This window comes from Stegostoma tigrinum, chromosome 2, assembly GCF_030684315.1.
Source record: "Stegostoma tigrinum isolate sSteTig4 chromosome 2, sSteTig4.hap1, whole genome shotgun sequence".
Taxonomy (NCBI): domain Eukaryota; kingdom Metazoa; phylum Chordata; class Chondrichthyes; order Orectolobiformes; family Stegostomatidae; genus Stegostoma; species Stegostoma tigrinum.
The window spans coordinates 47,403,918-47,426,397 of record NC_081355.1 but is presented as its reverse complement, the minus strand read 5'-3'; the positions used below and the strand labels follow the sequence as shown (position 1 = coordinate 47,426,397).

The window sequence follows — 22,480 nt, the reverse complement described above, 5'->3', positions numbered from 1 at the left end:
CATGACTAATGAGACATGGTTGCAGGGAGATCTGGTTTGGGAATTGAATATGCAAGGATACTCAGCATTTCCAAAGTATAGACAGGGGAAAAGAAGGTAGAGTAGCTTTATTAGTGAAGGAAGAGATAAGTGCTGTAGTGAGAAATTACACCAGCATGGGAGATCAAGGCACAAAAGTCAGTCTGGGTAGAAATAAGAATTGGCCGGGTAAAGAGAGAGCTCAGAAGAGCCGGGAGGAGACATGAGAAGTTGTTGGCGGATAGGATCAGGGTAAACCCTAAGGCTTTCTATAGGTATTTAAGGAATAAAGGAATGACGAGAGAAAGATTAGGGCCAATCAAAGATAGTAGTAGGAAGTTGTGTGTGGAGTCAGTGGAGATAGGGGAAGCACTAAATGAATATTTTTCAACGGTATTCACTCTAGAAAACGACAATGTTGTCGAGGAGAATATTGAGATACAGGCTACTAGACTAGGTGGGATTGAGGTTCACAAGGAAGAGGTATTAGAAATCCTACAGAGTGTGAAGATAGATAAGTCCCCTGGGCCGGATGGGATTTATCCTAGGATCCTCTGGGAAGTCAGGGAGGAGATTGCCGAGCCTTTGGCATTGATCTTTAACTCATAATTGGCTACAGGAATAGTGCCAGACTAGAGGATAGCAAATGTGGTTCCCCTGTTCAAGAAGGGGAGTAGAGACAACCCTGGTTATTATAGACCAGTGAGCCTTACCTCAGTTGTTGGTAAAGTGTTGGAAAAGGTTATAAGGGATAGGATTTATAATCATCTAGAAAATAATAAATTGATCAGGGATAGTCAGCACGGTTTTGTGAAGGGTAGGTCATGCCTCACAAACATTATTGAGTTCTTTGAGAAGGTGACCAAACAGGTAGATGAGAGTAAACCGGTTGATGTGGTGTATATGGATTTCAGCAAGGCGTTCGATAAGGTTCCCCACAGTAGGCTATTGTACAAAATGCGGAGGAATGGGATTGTGGGAGATATAGCAGTTTGGATCGGAATTGGCTTGCTGAAAGAAGACAGAGGGTGGTAGTTGATGGCAAATGTTCATCCTGGAGACTAGTTACTAGTGGTGTACCGCAAGGGTTGGTGTTGGGTCCACTGCTGTTTATCATTTTTATAAATGACCTGGATGAGGACGTAGAAGGATGGGTTAGTAAATTTGCAGAGGACACTAAGGTCGGTGGCGTTGTGGATAGTGACGAAGGATGCTGTAGGTTGCAGAGAGACATAGATAAGCTGCAGAGCTGGGCTGAGAGGTGGCAAATGGCGTTTAATGCAGACAAGTGTGAGGTGATGCACTTTGGTAGGAGTAACCGGAAGGCAAAGTACAGGGCTAATGGTAAAATTCTTAGTAGTGTGGGTGAGCAGAGAGATCTCAGTGTCCATGTACACAGATCCTTGAAAGTTGCCACCCAGGTTGACAGGGCTGTTAAGAAGGCATACAGTGTTTTAGCTTTTACTAATAGAGGGATCGAGTTCTGGAACCAAGAGGTTATGCTGCAGCTGTACAAAACTCTGGTGCGGCCGCACTTGGAGTATTGCGTACAGTTCTGGTCACCGCATTATAAGAAGGATGTGGAAGCTTTGGAAAGGGTGCAGAGGAGATTTACTAGGATGTTGCCTGGTATGGAGGGAAGGTCTTACGAGGAAAGGCTGAGGGACTTGAGGCTGTTTTCATTAGAGAGAAGAAGGTTGAGAGGTGATTTAATTGAAACATATAAAATAATCAGAGGGTTACATAGGGTGGATAGGGTGAGCCTTTTTCCTAGGATGGTGACAGTGAGCACGAGGGGGCATAGCTTTAAATTGAGGTGTGAAAGATATAGGACAGATGTCAGAGGTAGTTTCTTCACTCAGAGAGTAGTGAGGGAACGGAATGCTTTGCCTGCAGCGGTTGTAGATTCGCCAACTTTAGGTACATTTAAGTCGTCATTGGATGAGCATATGGACGTACATGGAATAGTGTAGGTTAGACGGGCTTGAGATTGGTATGACAGGTTGGCACAACATCGAGGGCCGAAGGGCCTGTACTGTGCTTTAATGGTCTATGTTCTAAATAAGTCCTTGGTAGCAATAATCTATAACTAGTCAAATAATAGCCCTGCATTATAAATTAGGAAATACTGAAGGCTTGTAAGGGAAGCACAGCAATAATGATGGGTGATTTTAATATGCATAATAGACTGGGTTAATCAAATTAGCAAGGGTAGCTTTGAGAAAGATTTCATTGAATGTATTAGAGATCGCTTCTTGGAGCAATATGTTGGGGAATCAACAAGGGAGTAAGCTATTTTGGAATTTGTAATGGACAATGGAGTCGGAATAATTAATGATCTTATAGTAAAGAATACTATCATGTAGAGCAATCATACATTGCCAGAATTTCAAATGCATTTGGAAGATGAGAAACTGCAGTCCCACACATGTGTTCTGCAGTTTAACATAAGAATGAGGACAGATCTAGTCCTATGGGCAGGCAGACTGAAAGGGCAATTGATGAGCACTGTAAAATATCTGAAAAGATACTCAATTGCTCCCAACTAAAATATATTCCAAAAAGAAAGAAAGATTGTAAGGGGGACAAAGCATCAATGACTAGTCAAGAAAGTTAAAGATATATTAAAAAGATAGATTAAAGTTAAAGGTTCGATTCCAGCCTTGGGCAACTGTCTGTGTGGAATTTGCACATTCTCCCCGTGTCTGCGTGGGTTTTCTCCAGGTGCTCTGGTTTCTTCCCACAGTCCAAAGATGTGCAGGCTAGGTGGATTGGCCATGCTAAATTGCCCTTAGCGATCAGGGGTGTGTGGGTTATACGGGGATGGGTCTGGGTGGGATGCTCCAAGGGGCGGTGTGGACTTGTTGGGCCGAAGGGCCTGTTTCCACACTGTAGGGAATCTAATCTAATCTAAAGGCAAAAACCAAGGTGTACCATGTTCCAAAAGTGAGTTGTAGGCTGGAACATTAGGAAACATGTGTATAAAAGGGAAAAGAGAAGTTGAAGTGAATGTTGGTCCCTTGGAGGACGAGATTCATGCATTATTAGCATGGAATGTGGAAATGCCGAAGTGACTAAATCAATATTTTTATACAATTTTCATGATGGAAGACACTAGTACCATCCCAATAGTAATAATTAGTGTAGATGTTATAGAAAGGGAGGAATTTAGAACAACCATTATCACTAGGGAAACAGTACTAAGCAAACTGTTGGCATTGAAAGCAGACAAATCCCCATGGCCTGACAGCCAACATCCTAGGGACATAAAGGAAGTGTGGTAGCAGAGATAGTAGGTCCATTGGTTGTACTTTTCCAGAAGTCTCTGGATATAGAAATGGTTCTGGTGAATTGGGAAAATTCTGATATAAGAAGCTTATTCAAAAAAGTAGTAAATGGGAAATTACAGATCAATCAGTTTCACATCTGTTGTTGGGAAATTATTAGAATCCATTATTAAGGAAATAATATTTTGGTCAAAACACAAGCCAACGTACAATCCATCTGAAGGCAGTGTGGTTTAATGAAGGATAAACCATGTTTGACAAATTTGCTAGAGTTCTTTGAAGATTTAATATGCAAAGTAAGATAATGGGGATCCAATAGATATGGTATATCTGGACTTCCATAATGCATTTGATAAAGTCCCACACAAAGGGTTAATACAGAAGGTAAAATCACATAGGATTGGGGTAATTCATTAGATTAGATAGAGGATTGGCAAACCAACAGAAAACAGACAAGACAGTCAGGAATAAATGTGCCTATTTCTGGTTGCTTCAAAATGTAACTAATACAGATGCACAGGGTTTGGTCTTCAGGGGTCCCAACTATTTACAGTTTTTGTTAATGAATTTGATGCAAGGATAGAAAGTACTATAGCCAAATTTGAAGATGACACTAAAATAATGTAAAAGTATGTTACAATGAATAGATAAGAAATTTAGAAATAGATTGGGCCGAATTCATGGACTCTCTCCTGAATAGCACAGTGGGTTCACCTACAGTACATGGATAGCAGTGGTTCGACGAAACAGTTCATCGTCACTCTCAAGGGCAAGTGGGAAATAAATGCCTGTGTCCTACGATTGATAATATCACCTCTTATTTTAAAGCCCGTGTAAACTTCTCTCATGAAAAGTGATTGCTTATCTCCTGTCCACCCTCAGTACCAAAGTCTCTGGAATTTCTTCAGAGACTCTTAGAGCACATTTTCTGAAGGCAGTGCTTCTTCCACAAATTCCACAAGCATCTGTTGCAGCCATATTCCCTGTAAGAGTAGAATCAAAAACTTTGGGGGGTAATAATAAAGAACACTTCACTATGGGGAGCAAAAACAAAGTTGTTGGAAAAGCTCAGCAGGTCTGGCAGCAACTGTAAAGGAGAAAACAGAGTTAACGTTTTGGGTCTGGTGACCCTTCCTCAGTTCCGAGCTGAGGCTGCCAGACCTGCTGAGCTTTTCCAGCAACTTTGTTTTTGTTCCTGATTTACAGCATCCACAGTTATTTTGGTTTTTACTTCACTGTGGGGGACTGTCACTCTGGGGGCTGGACTTATGCTGAGGGGCCAAAGATGCAAGAGGACAGCTCACAGACACACATGATCCAGGGATGAGTGAAATCTAGGACAAACAACACTTAGACCTGGGACAAAAGCCAGATTCTGGGATAGACCTGGAAAATCCAGAACAATTGGTCAACCTATTTAAGAAATGGGAGCAGAGTCGTATGGGGGGCTGAACAACTTGGACTAATGTGGAATTTGTGGCAATAATCACATGCAAGGTCAGACAAGATCAATCTCAATAATAGAAGCAATTTAGATCTTTTAGGCAATTTCCTTACCTGCAACAGGGAATTACATATTAAGGACGATTACTGCTTGTTAGTGACCTTGTTAAACTGTGCATTTCACGCCAGTGACATCCACCTTCTTATCATATCAAATCCACCAAGCAAAACAGAATTGACCTGGAAATCAGTGAAGGCATCTTGTAACTTCAGCTCGCAACTAGATGCGAAGAGCTTCCATGTTGCTCACCAAGCAATAGTATTTTAGGGCACAAGCCATAGGCAGCAGTTGCAAGCTGTCTTCAGCCACCAAAATTGGCATCAAACATTTGTCAATATGTCAAGATTCTTCTCATGGCACCTCTCCAATCCAAGACATAGCAGGATACTTAGGATGTAAAGACCAACATTGCAGGGTGCACATGTAACTAGTATTGGTAAGCTTTAGCAAGGACACTTTTAGCACTGTGACATACACCCAGCTCACAGACTGGACCAGGCTGCTCTCCTGGGCTGCTCACTTGCTCTCTTAGCATTTCCTCACTTTACACCTGTTCTTGTCTTGCCTATTAATGCATTGACTTCTGAACCACCCATAAGTGGTCAGGGGAATTGTGTATTATCAGTCAAGAACTGTGAAGATGGCAGTCAGGGAATTAATCAGTCATGTCCAGGACTTCCTGAAGTCAGTCAGTGGTCGGGGTCAAATATGTATGTTGATGGCTTGCACCAGGAGGGTGAAAAGTGTGCAGCCAGGGGAAGTGAGGTGGTGGGACTATGTTACTGCCAAAATGAGGTGGGCCAGTTAAAGCTGTGGGGTGGAGCGGAAAGCAAAGGCACGTATTGAGGTGGGGACAACAGCAGCGACAGGGGGAATCTTATAATATATTGGTGTGCAGGCAGAACAGCATTAAAGGCATGGTAAACTATAAGTGAGAAAGGTAGGCTATTGACAGTAACCACGGCTGTGGACTCCACTGGAGGAGTGTAGAGGAGGATGGGCAGCATTGTGTGTAATGTCAAGTTTCGGGTACAACAAAGACAACTGGAGACAAACTTCAATGTGGTGAATCTCCACGTATGATGGAATGGGTGGAACTGTGCTGTCAAGGTAGTGCAATGTAACAGGGGAAATGGAAGCTCTGGGAGGTACCTGGTGTCCAGAAGGATCCCAGTGTTTTCGGTTACAAACATGAACTGGATTTCCTGCCATCATCTGCCATTCTCTAAATGCTAACTGAAACTGAAGAATGGCTGGGACAATGTATAAAATGAGGGGATCAGCATCAGTTCGATGAAAACCCAAGTCTGCTCATCACTAGCATACTGAAAGGAAACACCAATAAAAATGAGCATCAGACAATCAAAATATGAGCTTTTACTGACCCCATCAAAATGGAACAGATTGGAAATGAACAGAGGCTGCAGTTCAGACCTGCCAAATGCTGGCATCATGACTGACAGTCCATGATGGTCTTCTGGACCCAGCTCACCTTACTGGAACCAAATGTCAATCAGCCCTTGTACAGTCTAATGTAGCTGAGCTCCATCATCCACAAAGCAAGCTTCATCCAGCTCAATGTCCTCATCTATCTACTTGGACAACTACTCCCATTCCCAGCTCCTCATGATGTATCACATTGCCCCATTGCCTGCAGAATGCAACCTGCCAGGATGGTGCAGCATACTCTGTCTAGATTGTGAAGCTTTTGCTAGCAGCAAGAAGGTAATTAGTCTATGGATTGGTGACCAGTTATTAATGACAGACATCTTTTGCCTGACAACATCTCTATGTGATTGATTCACAAATAACTGAATACTTGGAACTGAGAACAAGTTACTGAAAGACAGAGAAATGTTCAGTTCTTTCCCAGCTCAGATGTGGTCTCTCTATCATCTGCCATCAAAATTCACTGTAAACCTGAAGAAAACTAGTTTATCTTTCCTGTAAAAGTTGTTAGTAGCTGTGGCTTTTAACGGATAGTCCAGATTTTTAATAAGAGAACAAACCAACTTGTGTGTCTTACCAACCACTGGAAGCATCTGGAGAAAGATGGCTGCAAAATACACATTTACCAGCAGAAAATCATAAAGAGCATCTCAACAATGGTACTTGGGACCAAAGACCACTGCACTGTCTTTCCAATTATTTTACTCCCAGCCAAATCTTATTTTACCCCTTTTGCTTCACTTTGAAAAGGGAGAACTCGTAAAGGGATTAGTTTTAACCAGTAGTGTTTTATGGCAATAGTTTAGAACTGTTTACCTAAAGCTGGAGTATAATCATTTGTAAAAATTAGTCACTCCTGTTCAGTACAGAAATCTGGTTTTGTGATTTCTATCAAATGGCATTTGAAAGTCAGGAACATTGGGGAATGTTGCAGACTTTTAAAACCTGTAGTTTTTGTGATGATTCCAGGAATCACAGGGCTTGATTCCCAAACCATTACCCCAATGAGTTGTGACACATGCTTAATACATTTTCCCCTTCAATGTCCTAATGTCCAGGAAACATGGATTTCAGTGTTTCATGGAGCAAAGTGACTCTGACTCCGTATAGCCGGTGTGTTTTCTGTGCCATCTCTCCACTGCATTTTGTATCTAGAGAACACCAAATGATTGAAGGAAATGCAGCTTTGACGACACAAACAATGTTAATGACTGGATTCTCCAAGTGGTCATTCAAAACGCACCATTGCTCACACCTTGAACTGCAGTCAGACAGGTCCCCTAACAATGAGCATCCTTAGCAGATCAATGATTGTAGCCAAGTCCCTGGACCGCATGCGGTCTGTGCCCGTGGCTGATAGTACTAGGGTGCCCTGGCCGATAATGGCCTTCCCCACTTGACTGGATTAAAAACTAGCCCCCACCTAATTTCAAATTTGGTCTTTTGGTTGAATACATTTGAAGTGTGCTTGCTGCACAGGCAGCTGGGTCATGCTGCTTGTGTTGTGTTGAATTGACATTAAAGTATCCCCATTCATACCTAGACAGATTCCTGCTGACGAAGAGGCTGCCTATTTCTGCACAATAAATCACAGCAATACAGCAGTACTGACATGCTTTAGGGTCTGTCTGAAGAACCAATGCGCCAACCGGCAACGCAAGATATGGATACTATGAGAATGTAGAAGGTGCTAAGTAAGCATATGCTAAGACAGCAAGCGAGCAACTCTAAAAAAAGACCTGGTCCAATCCACGAGCTGAGTGCCTGTCTCTGCTGTAATCTTTCAATCCAGTTTCCAGTGTACCCTGCAATGTGAGGCTGTGGGTTCTAAGCAACCTGCAACGGAATCAGAGAGGTGCCTTGATGGTCATGAGGGATTAGCAAATACTGATGTCATTGTCAGTGGACAAGAGATGCATTCAGCTAGAGGCAATGGATGAAAACCTGAGATGCTCTTTGGCACTGAACAAAGTTGAGGTTCTTTGCAGCCAGTGCTAAGCAGAAGCCAGACATAGCTCTGATTTCCAAGTTGAGATTTCTCAAAGTTTAGTTTGTTTGATAAGGTAGGATACTACATATTAAAAGAGGTGAGTGAGGCCATTAATGAAGTGTTCAAAATCCATAAACCCCTTAATTGATAACTCACCACTGCCTGGAAAGAAACTCACTTCGCTGCCCAGCAAAGGCACAAAAAAATGGAGTGAATTGCTCCTTATGTTGAGACAGATCTCACCAGAATTCCCACATGATTCTGCCACAAATCTTGCCACAGGCCACATTGTTCAGACACATATTAGATGCCATTTGTTAGCTCTGTTTATCTTTCTCCACATATGCCTCCAGAACTGCTAAGTGAGTATTTCTAGCATTTTGTTTTAATTCTTTATTTGTACTACCCACACTTTTTTGGAATCATTCTATACACACAGCATACACACAAATATTTTTGGGCTGCAGGATAAAATGCCATGATAAAAACCTGTCCTACAACAACTCTTACCCTATTCTACAAGTAATGACAAGAAAATAAATCATAATACTGCAGGTAAAATGTCATATTGAGTATATAATGGTTTGGGAATCCAAAGAGTGCCAGTATTTTAATACTTGAACATCTTGAATAAGACAAATGTTGATTGGTAGACAAAAAGGGGACATGAGATAGCTTTGGCAAACAGGGGAAGGAGAATTCCAAAGAGATTTTACAAATATATTAAGGGCAAAAGGGATCCTTAAATGGGAGGGGGAGCAGCCCCAAGTCATGATCCACTTAGGTAGTTAAACGATATAGGTAGGAAAAAGGGATGGGGATGTAAGCAGAAATTCAAGGACCTAGGGTGGAAGCTTAGAGCTAGAACAAACAGAGTTATTATCTCTGGTTTGTTGCCCATGCTACGTGCTAGCGAGGCAAAGAATAGGGAGAGACAGCAGTTGAACATATGGCTAGAGGGACAGTGCAGGAGGGAGGGATTCAAATGCCTGGATAATTGGGGCTCATTCTGGGGTAGGTGGGACCTCTACAAACAGGTTGGTCTACACCTGAACCAGAGGGTTACTGATAATCTGGGTGGGATATTTGCTAATGCTCTTCAGGAGGGTTTAAACTAATTCAGCAGGGGGGATGGGAACCTGAATTGTAGCTCCAGTGTACATGAGGTTGAGAGTTCTGCGGTCATGAGTAAGGTTTCAAGATCGCAGGAGTGTACCAGCAGGCAGGAAGATGGTTTGAAGTATGTCGACTTCAATGCCAGGAGCATCCGGACTAAGGTGGGTGAACTTGCAGCATGGGTTGGTACCTGGGACTTCGATGTTGTGGCAATTTCGGAGACATGGATACAGCAGGGACAGGAATGGTTGTTGCAGGTTCCGAGGTTTAGATGCTTCAGTAAGATCAGAGAAGGTGGTAAAAGAGGGGGAGGTGTGGCACTGTTAGTCAAGGACAGTATTATGGTGGCAGAAAGAATGCTTGATGAGGACTCAGCTAGTGAGGTAGTATGGGCTGAGGTTAGAAACACGAAAAGAGAGGTCACCCTGTTGGAAGTTTTCTAAAGGCCTTCAAAAAGTTCCAGAGATGTAGAGGAAAGGATTGTAAAGATGATTCTGAATAGGGGCAAAAGTAACAGGGTAGTTGTTATGGGGGATTTTAACTTTCCAAATATTGACTGGAAATGCAATAGTTCAAGTACTTTAGATGGGTCGGTTTTTGTCCAATGTGTGCAGGAGGGTTTCCTGACAGTATGTAGCTAGGCCACCAAGAGGCGAGGCAACACTGGATTTGGTACTGGGTAATGAACCAGGCCAGGTGTTAGATTTGGAGGGTGATGAGCACTTTGGTGATAGTGACCACAATTCGGTTACGTTTACTTTAGCGATGGTTAAAAGATAGGTATATACTGCAGGGCAAGAGTTATAGCTGGGTGAAAGGCAATTAGGCAAGATTGAGGATGCACAGGATGGGGAAAGCAACTGCAGGGGCTGGGCACAATTGAAATGTGGAGCTTGTTCAAGGAACAGCTACTGCGTGTCCTTGGTAAGTATGTACCTGTCGGGCAGGGCGGAAGTGGTCGAGCGAGGGAACTGTGGTTTACTAAAGAAGTTGAATCTCTTGTCAAGAGGAAGAAGGAGGCTTATGTAAAGATGAGGTGTGAAGGCTCAGTTAGGGCGCTTGAAAGTTACAAGTTAACCAGGATGGACCTAAACAGAGAGCTAAGAAGAGCCAGTAGGGAACATGAGAAGTCTTTGGCAGGTAGGATCAAGGAAAACCCTAATGCTTTCTATAGGTATGTCAGGAATTAATGAATGACTAGAGTAAGATTAGGGTCAGTCAAGGACAGTAGCGGGAAGTTGTGCATGGAGTCCAAAGAAATAGGAGAGGTGCTAAATGAATTTTTTCATCAGTATTCACACAGAAAAAAGACAACGTTGTCGAGAAGAATACTGAGATACAGGCTATTAGACTAGGGGGAATTGAGGTTCATAAGGAGGAGGAGTTAGCAATTCTGGAAAGAATGAAAACAGATAAGTCCCCTGGGATGGATGGGATTTATCCTAAGATTCTCTGGGAAGCTAGGGAGGAGATTGCCTTTGGCTTTGATCTTTAACTCGTCATTGTCTACAGGAGTAGTGCCAGAAGACTGGAGGATAGCAAATGTTGTCCCCTTGTTCAGGAAGGGGAGTAGAGACAACCCTGGTAATTATAGGCCAGTGAGTCTTACTTCAGTTGTGGGTAAAGTGTTGGAAAGGATTATAAGAGATAGGATTTTTCATCACCTAGAAAGGAATAATTTAATTAGGGATGGTCAACAGGGTTTATGAGAGGAGTAGGTCATGCCTCACAAACCTGAGTTCTTTGAGAAAGTGACCCAACAGGTGGATGAGGGTAAAGCGGTTGATGTAGTGAATATGGATTTCAGTAAAGCATTTCATAAGGTTTCCCCATGGTAGGCTACTGCAGAAAACACCGAGGATTGAGGGTGATTTAGCGGTTTGGATCAGAAATTGGCTAGCTGTAAGAAGACAGAGGGTGGTGGTTGATGGGAAATGTTCACCCTGGAGTTCAGTTACTAGTAGCGGACCGCAAGGATCTGTTTTGGGGCCACTGCTGTTTGCCATATAAATGACCTGGATGAGGGCGTAGAAGGATGGGTTAGTGAATTTGCAGATGACATAAAGTCGGTGGAGTTGTGGATAGTGTGGAAGGATATTGCAAGTTACAGAGGGACATAGATAAGCTGCAGAGCTGTACTGAAAGGTGACAAATGGAGTTTAATGTGGAAAAGTTTGAGGTGATTCACTTTGGAAGGAGTAACAGGAATACAGAGTACTGGGCTAATGGTAAGATTCTCGGTAGTGTGGATGAGCAGAGAGATCTCAGTGTCCATGTACATAGATTCCTGAAAGTTGCCACCCTGGTTGATAAGGTTGTTAAGAAGGCATACGGTGCATTAGGTTTTATTGGTAGAGGGATTGACTTTCGGAGCCATGAGGTCATATTGTACAAAACTCTGGTGCAGCGGCACTTAGGGTATTGATTACAGTTCTGGTCGCCGCATTATATGAAGGATGTAGAAGCATTGTAAAGGATGCAGAGGAGATTTACCAGTATGATGCCTGGTATGGAGGGAAGATCTTGTGAGGAAAGGATGAGGGACTTGCGGCTGTTTTCGTTGGAGAGAAGAAGGTTAAGAGGCGACTCAATAGAGACATACAAGATGATCAGAGGATTAGATAGGGAGGACAGTGCGAGCCTTTTTCCTCAGTTGGTGATGGCTAACACAAGGGGTGATAGATAGAGGGCAGTTATCAGAGGTAGGTTCTTTACTCAGAGTAGTAAGGGCATGGAATGCCCTGCCTACAACAGTAGTAGACGCGTCAAGTTTAAGGGCATGTAAATGGTCATTGGATAAGCATAAGGATAAGCCCATAAGCCCATAAGACATAGGAGTGGAAATAAGGCCATTTGGCACATCAAGTCCACTCCACCATTTAAATCATGGCTGATGGGCATTTCAACTCCACTTCCCTGCACTCTCCCCATAGCCCTTGATTCCTTGTGAGATCAAGAATTTGTCGATCTCTGCCTTGATGGCATCTAACGTCCCGGCCTCCGCTGCACTCAGTGCCAATGAATTCCACAAGCTCATCATCTGGCTGAAGAAATGTCATCTCATTTCCATTTTAAATTTACCCCCTCTAATTTTAAGGTTGTGCCCACGGGTCCTAGTTTCCCCGCCTAACAGAAACAACTTCACAGCATCCACCCCTTCCAAGCGATACGTTATCTTGTAAGTATCTATTAGATCTCCCCTCAACCTTCTAAACTCTAATGAGCACAATCCCAAGATCCTTAGCCGTTCATCATACGTTAAAACTACCATTCCAGGGATCATCCGTGTGAATCTCCGCTGGCCACACTCCAGGGCTTATATGTCCTTCTTGAGGTGTGGAGCCCAAAATTGGACACAGTATTCTAAATGGGGCCTAACTAGACCTATATAAAGTCTAAGAAACACATCGCTGCTTTTATATTCCAACCCTCTTGAGATAAACGACAAAATTACATTCACTTTCTTAATCACGGACTCTATCTGCAAGTTAACCTTTAGAGAATCTTGGACCAACACTCCCAGATCCCTTTGTACTTCTGCTTTACGAATTTTCTCACCATTTAGAAAATAGTCCATACCTGTATTCCTTTTTCCAAAGAGCAAAACCTCACACTTGCTCACGTTGAATTTCATTAGCCATTTCCTGGACCACTCTCCTAAACTGTCTAAATCTTTCTGCAGCTTCTCCACCTCCTCAGTACTACCTGCCTGTCCACCTATCTTCGTATCTTCGGCAAACTTCGCCAGAATGCCCCCAGTCCCTTCGTCCAGATCATTAATATACAAGGTGAACAGCTGCGGCCCCAACACTGAACACTGCGGGACACCACTCGTCACCGGTTGCCATTCCGAAAAAGAGCCTTTTATCCCAACTCTCTGCCTTCTGTCAGACAGCCAATCCTCAATCCAAACCAATAGCTCACCCCGAACACCATGGGCCCTCACCTTGCTCAGCAGCCTCCTGTGAGGCACATATCAAAGTCCTTTTGGAAGTCTAGATAGATAGCATCTACTGGATTTCCCTGGTCTAACATACTTGTTACCTCTTTAAAGAATTCTAATAGGTTTGTCAGGCACGACCTCCCCTTACTAAATCCATGCTCTCTTGTTCTAATCGGACTCTGCACTTCCAGGAATTTAGAAATCTCATCCTTGACAATGGATTCTAGAATTTTACAAACAACCGATGTTAGGCTAATCGGCCTATAATTTTCCATCTTTTGCCTTGATCCTTTCTTAAACAAGGGGGTTACAACAGCAATTTTCCAATTATCTGGGACTTTCCCTGATTCCAGTGACTTTTGAAAGATCACAACCAAAGCCTCTGCTATTTCCTCAGCTACCTCCCTCAGAACTCTAGGATGTAGCCCATCAGGGCCAGGAGATTTATCAATTTTTAGACCCTTTATCATTTCTAGCACTTTCTCTTTTGTAATGCCTACCATACTCAACTCTGACCCCTGACTCTCCCTAATTGTTGGCATACTACTCATGTCTTCCACTGTGAAGACTGATGCAAAGTACTTATTAATTTCTTCAGCTATTTCCTTATTTCCCATCACTTGCCTTCCAGCATCAATTTGGAGCGGCCCAATATCTACTTTTGCCTCTCCTTTGTTTCTTATGTATTGAAAGAAGCTTTTACTATCATTTCTAATATTACTCACTAGCCTACCTTCATATTTCATCCTCTCCTTCCTTATTTCTCTCTTTGTTATCCTCTGTTTGTTTTTGTAGCCTTCCCAATCTTCTGATTTCCCAGTGCTCTTGGCCAGTTTATAGGCTGTCTCTTTTTCTTTGATACATTTCCTGACTTCCTTTGTCAGCCATGGCTGCCTAATCCTACCCCGGATAATCTTTCTTTTCTTTGGTATGAACCTCTGTACTGTGTCCTCAATTACACCCAGAAACTCCTGCCATTGTTGGTCTACTGTCTTCCCCGCTAGGCTCTGCTTCCAGTTGATTTTCGTCAATTCCTCTCTCATGCCCCTGTAATTACCTTTATTTAACTGTAACACCATTACATCCGATTTTGCCTTCTCTCCTTCTAACTGAAGACTGAACTCTACCATATTATGATCGCTGCCTCCTAAGTGTTCCCTTACTTTAAGATCTTTTATAAAGTCTGGCTCATTACAGAGCACTAAGTCCAGAACAGCCTGCTCCCTTGTGGGCTCCATCACAAGCTGTTCCAAAAAGCCATCCTGCAAACATTCCATGAATTCCCTTTCTTTGGATCCACCGGCAGCATTATTCACCCAATCCACCTACATATTGAAGTCCCCCATGATCACTGTGACCTTGCCTTTCTGACATGCCCTATCTATTTCCCGATGCATCTTGCACCCCTGGTCCTGATCATTGTTAGGAGGTCTGTACATAACTCCTATTATGTTTTTTTTTACCTTTGTGGTTCCTCAACTCCACTCACACAGACTCCACATCTCCACAGACTCCAGGATGATAATGGAATAGTGTAAGTGAGATGGGCTTCAGATTGGTTTCACGGGTTGGAGCAACATTGAGGGCCGAAGGGCCTGTACTGAGCTGTAATGTTCTATGTAACTTGTAGAACAGGGGAAGAATTGTTGTAGGACAGGTTTTTTTCATGACATTTTATCGTGCAGTGCAAAAATATTTGGGTGGATGTGTAAGATATTTGAAAGTGTCTCAGACTTTAAACAGAATCTGAGGTAAAAAGGCCTCATGGAAGAAAAGTTGGAAATATTTCTTTATTCAATAGGGTCTTGAACCTGGGCTTGGGAGAAAGATTCATTAATTGGACCCCAAATCAAGCAAGGGAGAAATGTACCTGGAAAATGGCCCAAATCCCCCTCCTGCGTGGCATAATGACGGGGGCAACTGAAACAAGTGAGATATAATCAGAACCATCCATCTTCATATGCCTGTCCCTCAGGGAGAGATGGCGATCAGCAGCAAGGAAGTCCAAGGCAACAGCTGCCGCAAGGGAAATGCTACAATTATGTGCACACACAGCACTTCACAAAGGGCTGCAGGGTACCCAGGCCATTAGCACTGCCACAGGAGCCAGGCTCAAGACCCTGGATCATGCTTCTGGAAGGACCACAAAGACAACCAGTAGTTAATTTGCTGACAGAGACCATGCAGCCAAGTTTAGTGGAGGAAATTCCATCCATTACTTCTTTATACACCCAGTTGGATATACATCCCACAGCCTGAAGGAGCTGCACTTCCCCTCATGGGTTTGCAGCACCAGATCGGATACTGTGTTAAAGCCCCGGCAGAGACCGAGGTGGAAAACTGCCCCATTAAAGTTTCAATGGGTCATAGAAGGCTCCAGAACAAGACACAACACATGCTGAGATTTTGATGACATATAACACACCTGTAAGAAAACGCAAGTGGATTTACTGGATACCTACAGGAGGGGATGCGAACACAGAATCTATAGAATTTAAACTGGGAGACATAGCCTGACAGTTCATCTTAATTTTAGGCTTGGACCTTTTGCAGAAGTCTAATTTGTCTTTTGACCCAGGCAATTATGGAGCCGTAGAGTCACTGGGTTGTAAAGCACAGAAACAGATACATGCCGAACAGATACCCTTCATCTCGTCCCTTTTGCAGCATTTGGCCCATAACCCTACAAACCCTTCCGAGTCTTGTACCAATCCAAATGCCTTTTAAATATTGTAATTGGAACAACATCCACCACTTCCTGTTGGAGAGCATTCACACACATCACTCTCTGCATGAAAAGGTCACCCTGGAGGGCCCTTTTAAATGGAACATAGAACAGTAGAGCACAGTATGGGCCCTTCGACCTACAATGTTGGCCAACCTGTTATCCTACTCCAAGATCAAACTACCCTGCATACCCTACATTTTACTGTCGTCCATGTGCCCATCCAAGAGTCACTTAAATGTCCCAATTGTATCTGGCTCTGCTACCACTACTGGCAGCACATTCCACACACCCACCACTCTCTGTGTAAAGAACCTACCTCTGACATCTTCCCTATACCTTCCTCCAATCACCTTAAAATTATGCCTCCTCATGATAGTCATTTCTGCCCTGAGAAAATGTCTCTGGCTATCCACTCTATCCATACCTCTCATCATCTTGACCACCTTTATCAAGTCCCCTATCAACCTTCTTCGCTCCAGTGAGAAAAGCCTGCGCTCCCTCAACCTTTCCTCATAAGATCTGCCCTCCAGTCCAGGTAGCATCCTAATAAATCTCCTCTGCATCCTCTCTAAAGCTTCCGATAATGAGGCGACCAGAACTGAACAGAATATTCCAAGTGTGGTCCAGCTAGGGCTTTATAGAGAAGTAGCTTAACGTCACAGCTCTTAAACCCAATTCCCTTGCCAATGAAAGCCAACACACCATACACCTTCTTAACAATCTTATCAACTTGGGTAGCAACTTTGAGGGATCTATGGACATGGACTCCAAGATCCCTCTGTTTCTCCACACTGCCAAGAATCCTGCCATTAACCCTGTATTCTTCATTCAAATTCAACCTTCCAAAATGAATTACTTCATACTTTTCCATATTGAATTCCATCTGCCACTTCTTTGCCCAGCTCTGTATCCTGTCTATATCCTGTTACAACCTACAACAGGCTTCCACACTATCCACAACTCCACCAATCTTTGTGCCATCGGCAAACTTACTAACCCACCCTTCCATTTCCTCATCCAAATCATTTATAAAGATCACGAAGAGCAGCAGTTCCAGAACAGATCCCTGCAGAGCACCACTGGTCACCGAGTTCCAGGCTGAATATTTTCCATCTACTACCACCCTCCATCTTCTATTGGACAGCCAATTCTGCATCCAGACAGCCAAATTTCCCTGAATCTCATGTGTCCTTACTTTCTGAATGAGCCTACCACGAGGAACCTATCAAATGCCTTGCTAAAATACACCACATCTATTGCTTTACCTTCATCAACGTGTTTTGTCACATCCTCAATGAATTGAATAAGGCTTATGAGGCACGACCTGCCCCTCACAAAGCCATGCTGACTATTTCTAATCAAACTGTGCGTTTCCAAATAATCATAAATCCTATCTCTCAGAATCCTCTCCAATAATTTGCCCATGCCTGAAGTAAGACTGGCCAGTCTGTAATTCCCAGGGTTATCCCTACTCCCTTTCCTGAACAAAGGAATAACTTTTGCCACCTTCAAATCATCTGGCACTACTCCAATGGACAATGAGGACGCAACGATCATCACCAAAGGTGCCGCAATCTCTTCCCTCACTTCCCGTAGAAACTCTGGATTTATCCCCTCTGGCCAGGAAATTTATCCATCCACATGTTGTACGAAATTTCAAGCGCATCCTCCCTCCTAACACCAACCTGTTCAAGTATATCAGCCTGTTTCACGCTGTCCTCACAAACTTCAAAGGTCTCTCTCACTGGTGAATACTGAAGCAAAGTATTCATGAATGACCTCCCCTACCTCCTCTGACTCCAGGCACAAGTTCCCTCCACCGTCCCTGATCGACCATTACTCTGGCCATCTTCTGATTCCTCACATAAGTATAGAATGCCTTGGGGTTTTCCTTAATCCTACCCACTAAGGCATTTTCATACCCATTTCTAGCTCTCCCGAGTCCATTCTTCAGTTCCTTCCTGGCTACCTTGTAAACCTCCAGAACCCTGTCTGATCTGTGCTTCCTCAAACTTAAGTAAGCTTCCTCCTTCCTATTGACTAGATGTTCCACATGTCTCGTCATCCAAGGTTTCTTCATCTTACCATCCCTTCCTTGCCTCAGTGGGACAAACCTATCCAGCACTCATCACAAGTGCTTCCTAAACAAACTCCACATTTCTGTCGTGCACTTCCCTGAGAACATCTGATCCCAATTTATCTTCCACAGTTCTTGCCTAATAGCACTGTAATTTCCCCTCCCCCAATTCAATACTTTCCTATACCATCTGCTCCTATCCCTCTTCATGGCTATAGTACATGTCAGGGAGTTGTGATCAATATCACCAAAATACTGTCCCGCTGAGAGATGTGACACCTGGCCTGGTTCATTGCCAAGCAGCAAATCCGATAAAGCCTCGCCTTTAGTCAGCCTAGCTGCATATCGAGCCAGAAATCTTTCCTAGACATACCTGACAAAATCTGCTCCATCCAAACTATTTATACTAAGAAGGGTTCAGTCAATATTATGGAAGTTGAAATGACCTATGACAACAACCCTATTACTTCTGCATCTTTCCAAAATCTTCCTCCCAATCTGTTCCTCACTGTCTCTGTTGTTATTGGGGAGTCTGTAGAAAGCCATAAGGCCATAAGACCATAAGACATAGGAGTGGAAGTAAGGCCATTCGGCACATCAAGTCCACTCCGCCATTTAAATCATGGCTGATGGGCATTTCAACTCCACTTCCCTGCACTCTCCCCATAGCCCTTGATTCCTTGTGAGATCAAGAATTTATCGATCTCTGCCTTGAAGGCATCTAATGTCCCCGCCTCCGTGCCAATGAATTCCACAAGCCCACCACTCTCTGGCTGAAGAAATGTCATCTCCCCGCCTAACGGAAACAACTTCACAGCATCCACCCCTTCTAAGCGATACATTATCTTGCAAGTATCTATTAGATCTCCCCTCAACCTTCTAAACTCTAATGAGTACAATCCCAGGATCCTTAGCTGTTCATCATACATTAAACCTACCATTCCAGGGATCATCCGTGTGAATCTCCGCTTGACACGCTCCAGGGCTAGTATGTCCTTCCTGAGGTGTGGGGCCCAAAATTGGACACAAAACTCCCAATAACATGAGTACTCCTTTCCTGTTTCTGACTTCCACTCATACTGACTCAGTAAATAAACCCTCTCGATGACCTCCCTTTCTGCAGCTGTGATACAATCCCTGATTAGCAAAGCCTCTCCCTCACCTCTTTTACCTCCCCCCCTATTTGTTTTGAGACATCTAATCCCCAGAACATCCAACAAACGTTCTTACCCCTGTGTTATCCAAGTCTCTGTAATGGCCACAGCATCGTAGCTCCAAGTACTGATTCATGCTTTAAGTTTGTCACTTTTATTCCTGACACTTTTCATTTAAATAGACACACTTCAACCTGTCACACTGACTCCAACTTTGTGCTATCAACTGTCTATCCTTCCTCACAGACATTCTGCATGCTGTATCTGCCTGTACACCAGCTAACCCATCCTCTGATCAATAATCCAGCTCCCCTCCCCTTGCCAAACTTGTTTAAACCCTCCCAAAGAGCTCTAGCAACATTCCCACCCAGGATATTGGAGCCCTTCTAGTTCAGGTGTAACCCATCGCTCTTGTACAGGTCCCGCCTTCACCAGAAGGTATCCGAATAATGTACATATCTGCAGCCCTCCCTCCTACGCCTCTTCTGTAGCGACATGTTCAGATGTACTCGCTCTCTTTTCCTAGCCTCACTAGCCCATGGCATCAGTATTCTGAGATTACTACTCTGCTCGTCCTGCCTTTTAGCTTCCAACATAGCGCCCGATATTCACTTGTCAGGTCCTCATCTCTTTTCCTAGTTTTGTCATTGGTACTCTTGTGTACCACAACTTCTGGCAGCTCAACCTCCCCCTTAAGAATCTGAGACATCCCTGACCCTGGCACCCAGGAAGCAACGTGCCATCTGCGAGTCTCATTCAGGACCACAGAATCTCCTGTCTGTTCCCCATACCATTGAATCTCCTATCACTATCACTCTTCTATTCTCCCCCATTCCTTTGAGCAATAGAGCCAGGCTCAGTGCCTGAGATGTAGCTGCCGTGGTTTTCCCTGGTAAGTCATCCCCCCAGCAATATCCAGTATGTTTATTATTGAGGGGAACAGCCACAGGGGATCCCTGCACTATCAGCCTATTCCCTTTCCCTCTCCTTACGGTAATCCAGCTACCTTTATCCTGTAACTTGGGTGTGACAACCTCCCAATAACTCCTATCCATCATCCCCTCAGCCTCCTGAATGATTCAGAATTCATCCAGGTCCAGTTCCCTAACATGATCTGAGAGGACCTGGAGGCGGGTGCACTTCTCACAGGTGAAGTCAGAAGGGACACTAGTAGTGACCTTTACCTCCCACATCCTACAAGAGGAGCATGCAACTGCCCTAGCTCCCATTCCCTCTACTCTAGATTGCCAAAAAAAAAAAGATAAAGAAAGGGGAAAAAGAAGCTTACCTTACTGACCCTCCCTTTCGGTTAGAGGAGGTGGAAGGGTGGGAGACACTACATGTGTAGTGTTTTGGGTTTAGCCACTGCCCAAATATGTTAGTTCACTTACCCAGCAGTGCCCTGGTCTGCGTTTGCTCCTGCTCAGCCTTCACTTCGTCTATTCATGAGGCAAGATTTCTTTTTATAAAGGAAACTTTACATTCCTGGCTGGCCCCTGACTCGTGCTCTCACCATTCCTGCTGCTGAATTCTAATCTTTCCCCTCTCACAATAAACCCATGTCGTCTAGCTTTGGACTCCCCTACCCTGGGTAAAAGATTTTTGTTATTCACTCTGTCCATACTCCTCATGATTTTAAATGCCTGAACAAGCCTCTGAAGCTCCAGGAAAAATAGCCCCAGCCTATTCAGCCTCTCCCTACAGCTCAAACTCTCCAACCCTGGCAACATCCTTATATACCTTTTCTGCATATTTTCAAGTCTAACAACATCTTTCCTATGTTAGGGAGACCAGAATTGAATGCAGTATTCCAAATGTGACCTAACCACCAATGTCCTGTACATTCCAACATGACATCCCAACTCCTATTCTCAATGTACTGACCAATAATGGCAAATGTATTAAACACCTTCACTTGCCAGTCTAGCTGTGGGTCCACTTTCAAGGAACTATGAGCCTGCACCCAAGGGCTCGTTTGGCAATACACACCAGGACCCTACCATTAAGAATAGAAATTCTGCCCTGATTTGCCATACTAACATGCAATGCTTCACTATTATCTAAATTAAACTCCATCTTCATAGCTCATCAGCCCATCCAATCAAGATCCCATTGTACTCTTCACTTCCACTACACCACCAATTTTGATGTCACCTACAAGCTTATTCTTGTCGTATTTGGCAAATGCCTAGCTTGGTGAGCCCCCAGTGGAGACTGCAACAGGCGTATGCACATACAATTTGTACCATGAGGATGTCGTGGATTAAACCCACCAAAATGCCTAAGGAGGCAGCAAAATGGTCAATTCTCAAGGGTCTGTCATTTTCATTCAACATCGCCATATACACTAAGCAGATAAAACCTTGTCATTCCTCCTCTTCACCACAGAAGTCTGCCAAACAATTCTGAAGGGATCACTGATACCACCTTTCATATTTAATTCCCTATTCTCTTGGATTTCGGATAGGGTTAAGGAAACAGCAGCCATGTCCCACCAAGAGGTCCAGGCCTATTACATGCAATTTATTTACACATACCACTCAAATGTGAATAAAGCTAGCAACATAAAGCTGTAATAGAAGCTGTACAATGAAAATCTTGCAGGTAAAACCAAACAAGGCAAGTTTGAGGAAATATTTCAGGGATTGTTGATAGTGCACAAATGTTACAGGAACACATCAATATAATTTTTTTCCATTAAGTTCAGATTAATTGACCTTACCCATGAGGACTTTGTGAAGTTCCTCATTCGGCAGAGAACACTGATCAGTGAGTCCCACATGAGCAATCACTCTATACTAATGACAGATTCCACCTTTCTACTTATGAAAAGAGCACACCAAGAATGAAGGCATGCAAAAATGACCCCATGATGTCCCCATTCATGACTTGATAATGTATTCAACCTTCCCTTACCTCAGCCATCTCAGTAGCAGTGTTGCCTTTCGCACCAAGATACACCATGGCTAGAGCAGTTGAGATACTTAATGGAGACAAGAAAATGTTCTCATTTTCTTTCCTTTCCTTTAGCTTCTTAAACAGAGCAACAGCAAATTTGGTATTTGCAACAGTCAAAGAATCCATTTTGAAAATCTAAGGAAAAGCAAAACATATTTGAAAGTTAAGAGTGTACATTGTGTGGCACTACAGATTTAATTCCACATTCCCCTGAAACTGAGTTCCTGATCTCACTCATTCATTTGTAAAGAATTAA

At 43.5% G+C, this 22,480-nt stretch overlaps 1 protein-coding gene across 3 annotated transcripts in view; it reads right to left on the bottom strand.

Annotated features, from left to right (window-relative positions):
* The window catches only part of LOC125466267 (leukocyte elastase inhibitor-like), a 68,552-nt gene that overhangs the window by 22,220 nt on the left and 23,852 nt on the right, over positions 1–22,480 (bottom strand). For all 3 annotated transcript variants that reach the window (XM_059641515.1, XM_048560565.2, XM_048560573.1), the window contains one exon: positions 22,183–22,359. In XM_059641515.1, coding sequence (XP_059497498.1) covers positions 22,183–22,350 — 168 coding nt within the window. In that variant the 5' untranslated portion in view covers positions 22,351–22,359. The remainder of the gene's footprint in view (positions 1–22,182; positions 22,360–22,480) is intronic.